The sequence below is a fragment of the Mustela nigripes genome, chromosome X (assembly GCF_022355385.1).
Source record: "Mustela nigripes isolate SB6536 chromosome X, MUSNIG.SB6536, whole genome shotgun sequence".
NCBI lineage: Eukaryota > Metazoa > Chordata > Mammalia > Carnivora > Mustelidae > Mustela > Mustela nigripes.
In genome coordinates this window covers 35,542,564-35,549,521 of record NC_081575.1, presented here as the reverse complement: position 1 = coordinate 35,549,521, position 6,958 = coordinate 35,542,564, and the positions used below count along the sequence as shown (strand labels likewise).

The following is a 6,958-nucleotide window of genomic DNA, read 5'->3' as shown; positions in this document are numbered from 1 at the left end:
GGGTTGGGGTGGGGAGAGTTTCATGTGACTCAGTGTGGAAATGAGACCTTGCAAAAGGCACTGCAGGAGAGGCAAAGTAGGAATTCAGAACCCTGGACAAACTACTCAAGCCAGGAACGTTTTACAAAATATGTATGCCCTGGTCTGACAAGATTCCTTTTCTTAAAACGAGGCTTGCTGTAGATAAGATTTCCCGAAAGAAGCATGGTAAAATGGAAAGCTGTGTTGTGTGATCTTGCAAAAGTCACGTAACCTCTCAGATCTCAGATGCCTCATCACTAAACTGAGAGTATAGGGCTCTACTGCTACAGTTCTTTCCAGCCACTATGCCTCACAACATAATATATCAGGCCTACTCTTCTATTAATCTGGTTTCTAACTAACACATCCCCAAACTTCTACCCCCCACCCTTACCTAACCCCCCCCCCAACTTCCCTCACCCTCCCATACCCCTGAAAACTGATCTTAATGACATTGTCGGCAGATTTGTCACCTTAATGAAGGGCAGAGAGGTGACACAGAGCAGGGACCTGTGGCAAAAAGCAGCTCTTTCGTCCCTCGAGGCAGCCCCATGGCAAAGCTTGGAGCCACAGTCTCCTTGGTCCCTGTCCACATGCACATTTCCTGCTGCTCTCCGAAGGTATTCTGAGATGGAGTCACTGGCAGTGAGAGGGGATAGCTAAGAACACATCTGCAACCCACCTCTCCCCCCGCTGCAGCATAGTACTTTGGGTTTCTGATGCTATTCCCTTGGAGGTGAGAGTCAATGATGCCTTTTAAGACGTATGCTAAGAATTGGGGAAAACAAAAGGAGTTATTTCAGAGGAGTCACCAGAAATTCAAAGCATTCGGCCCATCACTGAATATGCTTCCTGGTTTTGTCAACGATTGGAAATTTGAGACTAGTGATGCAGCCAGTGAGTTCATGCTGGACAAGAAATAAACACTAAGCAGACTGGTCTCAGGAAAGGCAAGCCAGCTGTGTTCGTGGCCGCACACAGCACCTCAAACAACTCTCCATCAAGGCCTCTGATGTGATGGTCTAACTCCCTAAGAAAGAGGAAGTTGTACATCACGCAGCTAATTTACTCTCCTAGCATCTGAAAGCAATATATTAATTATCCAAATGCATAAATTACTCCAGAGTATATATATGAATGTATGAACCTCCATGAGGGAACCAAAAGAATCCACTTCCAAAGCACCACTGAAATGAAGATAAACACAATCTCCTGGTACAGGGCAACTGGGAAATTGGGAGGGAAAATTAGCTCCAGCACCCTTCCACACCCCCAAATTCCCTGCCTTTTCTCTAGCTTACACAGCTCCCAAAACTACTCCCTTTCACGAGCCCGAGCCATAGAGCTCTCTCTCTCTCGACGCTGTGTAGATGGTTAAGTATACAAAACAGCACATGTGCAAATTCTCTCCGGCTTCCCACTTCTGAACTACATGTTACAAACTGTCTTCCAAACGTACTGTGCTCTCCAAAATGCTAAATAAAATTATGCACGTTGAAAACATTCATGTATAGTCAGCTATCAACAGTCCAAGTATTTGTATAATTCCAAACAGTAAACTTTAGAGCACATTCTGATAATCGGTCTTTAGAGGTACTCTCTAAGTGTGTACCAGAATAGACTGGAGTTTGTATAGTATTACTTAAGTACTAGGTCGTTTCAATAAAAAGTCCCTTTAAAAAACATCCCCCCCAACCCTTGTCCTCACCCTCAAAATAAGAACAAACAAAAGGGAAAAATGATTAAAAGCACTCTCGCTGATAAACTGCAGCTCTCGAATACGCCGTTTAGATGAGATATTCCACCATCTCTGCATCAGGCTCTTGTCCCAGGATCTGAATGGGAGCTTTTCTTTCCAGAGTATTGGAGTGGAACACAGGGCCATCTAAATGGAAACATGGATTGGAAAGCACTTAGGAACAAGGAAAAGCCACAGATTCCTAAAAATAGACAGCTTGGGAGCCATGAAGCCAATGGCGAAGTGAGACTTGCCTGCCACCCTCTCCCACTGTTCACCTGAGCATTTACTTCTACTGAAGAATGGCCTTGGCTCATTCCTGTTCCTATCCTGGTGTCCCAAGGAGTCATCTACAGACTCTGCACTTATGTCTTGTGATCAATCCCCTCTGAGAACATGAACAACTCTGGCTAAATGACCAACAGTGTCTACGCAGCAGGGTGCCAACAAACAACCTGTAACTGAGGACAGAACCCAAAGAATCTTTACCTGTCTTATCCAGATTGCAGGTCAGGCTGGGTATAGACAAACGACGTGACCCAGAACTGGCAGCTGGACTTGCAGAAGCCTCAGCCTGAGCCAGAGCCGGAACTGGAGCTGGAGCTGGAGGAGCAGCCACAGCCGGAGCTGGAGCTGGTGCTTGAGTCGGAGCCGAAGCAGACACCTGAGGTGCTGTTGGAGTCGGAGCTGGAGCTGGAACCGGAGCCGAAGCAGCTGGAGCAACCTGAGCAGCAGCAGTGGGAGCAACAGCAGCAGCAGCGGCCACAGCAGAGGCAGAGGCTGGACTCTGAGCAGCAGTAGCTGGAATAACAGCAGCAGCAGTTGCCGGAGATGGGGTGGCGACAGCGGCGGCGGCAGCAGCCGGAGAGGCGGCGGCAGCCGCAATCGGAGCAGCGGCTACCATGGTGGTGGTGTTGGTAGCAGCGGCGGCAGTGTTGGTGGCAGCATTGGCAGTGACGGCGGCAGCAGTGGCGGCGACAGCGGCTGGCGTAGGAACAGAGATTGGAGCGACAGCTGCGGTTTTGTTCGGTTCTGTTCCCCGCTCCGTTTGGGTGCTGCAGTCTCGGCTGCCTGTCTTGGAGTGAGCCGAGAGCAGGGGAGTGGAGGGCGGCACCGGCGATGGTGTGGAAGGGACAGACTCAGTGCGGTAGTCTCCACCCAGGAGAATACCTAGGAGGGAAAGAGGGAAAGAGGTCAGAGAAGTACAGGCTCTTCAAACGCAGACGTCTGGTTGCCTCTTCTCTCCTGCAGAAGGTTCAGGAGAAACTTTCCCTGTGCCTCTAGAGAACCCAGGAATCGGTTTGGCAGGCACATCCCTCCTGGTCCTGGCTCTCCACCCCAAACCAAGGTATGAAACCTTGAAGTGTCGAGAATCTGTTTTATTTTTCCAATGGCAACTCATTTCCAGCAAGCTTCCAGAATGCTTCCACTCAGTTCCACTTATCGCCAACATCATTTACCAATAGACAACTAGAAAGGATTGGGGAAAGAAGTCTGTGGTCATGGATGAGGGTGATAATAATTGTGCAACTGAAGATTCTAATCCTGACCATGATCCCCAGAATGCCTCTTCTGCCCAAAGGACGCTGCAAGTGTCAGAGGACCAAGAAAGGTATTAGAAGCAACAAAGAGACCCAAAATAAAAATACAAAGTGGGCTTTCTCAGGCTTTAAAAATGTGCCTTGTGGTAGCTACAATATTTCTGGGGTTTTGATTAGAGGGAAAGGAATGGACAGGAATGGAATGAAAAAGTATATTCAGTTCTTATCTCAGAACATACTGGTAACAAAAACCTGCCACCCGGCTCCATTTAGCTTAACTAGAATTCTGAGTCCTCCTATTCCATGAAAGGAAAAAACAGAGAAAATGTGAAATTTTGAGATACTGACTGACATGAAGGACACATAGGCTTTGGACAAAGACAAAGGGTCTCACTTGGCAAGACCAGATCTGAGAATTTTTAAAAGGAAACTGAAGTTGTCTTCCTTCCCACCCAAACAGAACTCAGAATTCTTATCTTCTAAGGCCTTGGTTTCAACCAGTATTCTCTCAGTGACTCATCAAAGCGTGGAGGAGCTCCTCTTAGGAGCGACCCAATCAGAAACCCAACCTGATACATCGTCCTTTCTAGATTCTGGACCATCACTCCCTTTCCTTGCTGAGTGGGTACATATCTAAGTCGGGGCTCTCCTTAAAGGCGTCATTTTCATCTTCTTCATTTACTGCCATTACCTAGGCTCCCCTTCCAGCTCTTGTCATCCCGCTTCTCCTCCACGATGGGGGCGCCAGTCAGGGTGGAAGAATGTGAGAGCAAGCCTGACCCGGCGTTGGAAATGGACATCAGAGACTTTGCAGGTCGCATGGACGACAGTTGCTCTGTCTTACTTGGCTCCTTCCGGGAACGCTGCTGGAGTACTTTGATCATGGCATCCTTCTCAATAATTTGGGCATGGAGGGTCTTAATCCTAGGAGCCATAAAAAGAGAACATAAAAAACGTTGTTGCCTCCTCCATGTTATGGTCTCACTGCCTGCATGGACTTGAGCTTCCAGTATCTTTTCGACTGAAGAGTGGCTTAGTTATTTCTGGGGTGTAAAGCAAGGGACGGCATGTCACATTTCTTAAAATGCCTTTCTTAATACCTAGATGAGTATAGCAGAGCATCCAGGACTTGTTTTAAAAATTAGCAGGCCAGGGGCACCTGGGTGGCACAGTGGGTTAAGCCTCTGCCTTCAGCTCAGGTCATGATCTCAGGGTCCTGGGATCGAGTCCTACATCAGGCTCTCTGCTCGGCAGGGAGACTGCTTCCTCCTCTCTCTCTCTCTCTCTCTCTCTCTGCTTGCCTCTCTGCCTACCTGTGACCACTCTCTGTCAAATAAATAAAATCTTTAAAAAAAAATTAGGAGGCCAAAGTAAGGTCATGGTGGAAAAGAAGACTGTATATGAGAGAGTAAACTCATGCAGGGGGTGCTGAAGTGAGCGATCTGCGTCAATGGATGATGTATTTAATGAAAAGATGAGAACTATGAATGGGCCACAATTTCAGCTAATAAGTAAATGATCATGAGTTTATAAAAGGTATCAGGTACCCTACCTCCAAGTTGGAATGGATATTCTCTTACTGTGCATGCTGCTGTATCACAGGGTTGAAGTCCAATGCTAGAAAGAATACCCCAGAGTGCAAATACCAGCAATAAAGTTCTGGCAGAGGGAAGATGGAAAGCAATTACCAAGGCCAATGGGAACAGCTAGGTAAAAGTCATTGTATTTCAAATACCAAGTAAGAGGCTGGCAGGGGTGCAGGGGTTGGGGAGGCTGCATTATCAAGCTTTCCGGTTGTGAATACAGATGCCTGCCCTTCCCTTCTGACCTATCTGGTCTCGATACATTCTTCTCTGTTCTACCAGGGTCCAGATCGGTATTTTTACCTGCCCTCCATGTCAAGGCAGCGCTTGTTGGCCATCAAGATTTCTTCCTCCTCTTTCTGGATGCGAGCTTCCAGGGCCGTGTCATAGCTGGTGTTGGGAGAGTGGCTGATGACTGTTGTGTCCCTGAGAAGGAAGATGGCAGTGATGATGATGACAAGGCAGCAAAATCAATGAATCCTATCAACTCCATCTCAAGTCAAAGGTATTGCCGGAAAGCAGTAAGCTACAGTCAAACTCATTAGGAATGGTCGATTTCTGGATGACTTACTGAGAAGAACCTCCAAGATGGGGAAGCACAGCTTTCAGAGTTAGAAGAGGTTTTTGGCATGAGTACAGCTGCAGAAGTCAGGAAGGGATTCTACACGAGGAGCACAGGCCTGCCTTCAGAACTAGACAGACAGCCTCCCAAAGCCTTCTGGCAGAGTCGCTTTGAGGTTTTTGATCATGGCCAGGTAATAGGAAGATATTTATATTTCCACTTTATATTATTATTTATATTTATATTTATATATACTGTCTTATATGTAATATAAATAATAATTATTATTTATTTCCACCTTATTCTCATGACAGTTATAAATGGGAAAAGGCTAGACTTTGCCAAAAGACAGAGGAAAGGGAAGGAAAGGGCAGGGGAATGAAGAGGCAGAAAGTTGGTATTAAAGTTAGAGAATTTGGGTGAGTTTCTATAAACCTACTGTTTCCCCCAAATGCTTGCAAGAAGCACAAGGACTACAGTGGCTCACGTCAATTGCTAAATCTGAAACATTTTAGCATCTCAGAATTCCACACTTGCTCTGGTGAATTCACCTGCTTCCAGTCCCATTGGGGATGGCTCTTGTGTTCCAAATTACCCAAGGGGAAATGGCATTGTGTAGGTGGAGAACACAGGCTCTTACTAAAGACCACACCAGGGTCAAATCCCACTTTCTCAAGTACTCTGCCACTAACAAACTCTATGAGCCCAGGCAGTCAGTTAACCTCTCGAACGCTCAGTCTCCTCATATGCAAGATAGAAATCATAATTATACCTCTAATCTTGTGGCATTTGGGGGGGATGAAGTCAAAGTATGCATGTAAAAGACACAGTGCCAGTCACAGTAAAAACATTCAACAAAGTTACCTATTACCTAAGAGAGAAAAGTACATAGAAGGAGAGTAACATACAGGAGAGTGTGACTCTAAAGAATTCCAGCTCTGGGATTATATCCCGGAGGCAGCTCCTACAGCGCACAGTTCCAATGGAATGGCTGCTTCAGAGCCAGGCCTCTCTAGAGAATTCTTGGTGTCTATGGACACTGGGGACATGAGCATATGGTTTGTCACTGGGGGAGCCAATGCTGGCTTACTGCCACTTTCACTGCATAAAAGACCATTTTGGGGACTTAGAGCCCTGCCAGCTAATTGATATGGACACTGTGAGTTCCTCAGGAATGGAGCCTGAAAATGTGGGACACTTAGTGAATTCCTACAGAGCTGCCAGGATGGCCTTCAACATCAATCTTCCTTCTAGAAGACTGGAACTACTAAGCAAAAAGCAAGCAAGCACAGTGCTGGAAGGAGCAACTTGACCTGGTAACTTCCAATACTCCAATCCTTAGGCACATCTGCAGTGAGCTCGTGTCTTGAAAACACTACGTGTATACTCCAAAATACAGATCCCCAAATTTGACATCCTACATCTAAATTCTTAAGTAAAGGAGTTTCTGGTTGACCCTCCCCCTCTAGTCATCTCTCTCCTCCCTTTCTCCAATGAAGTTATCCCTATCCTG

The 6,958-nt window shown here is 46.6% G+C and overlaps 1 protein-coding gene across 2 annotated transcripts in view; it reads right to left on the bottom strand.

The window, feature by feature from the left end:
* Positions 1 to 448: 448 nt before the first annotated feature.
* Positions 449 to 6,958, bottom strand: part of AMOT (angiomotin) — a 60,148-nt gene continuing 53,638 nt past the window's right edge. For both annotated transcript variants that reach the window (XM_059385347.1, XM_059385348.1), the window contains 4 exons: positions 5,187 to 5,309; positions 3,992 to 4,224; positions 2,249 to 2,929; positions 449 to 1,906 (listed from right to left, as the gene is read on the bottom strand). In XM_059385347.1, coding sequence (XP_059241330.1) covers positions 1,809 to 1,906; positions 2,249 to 2,929; positions 3,992 to 4,224; positions 5,187 to 5,309 — 1,135 coding nt within the window. In that variant the 3' untranslated portion in view covers positions 449 to 1,808. The remainder of the gene's footprint in view (positions 1,907 to 2,248; positions 2,930 to 3,991; positions 4,225 to 5,186; positions 5,310 to 6,958) is intronic.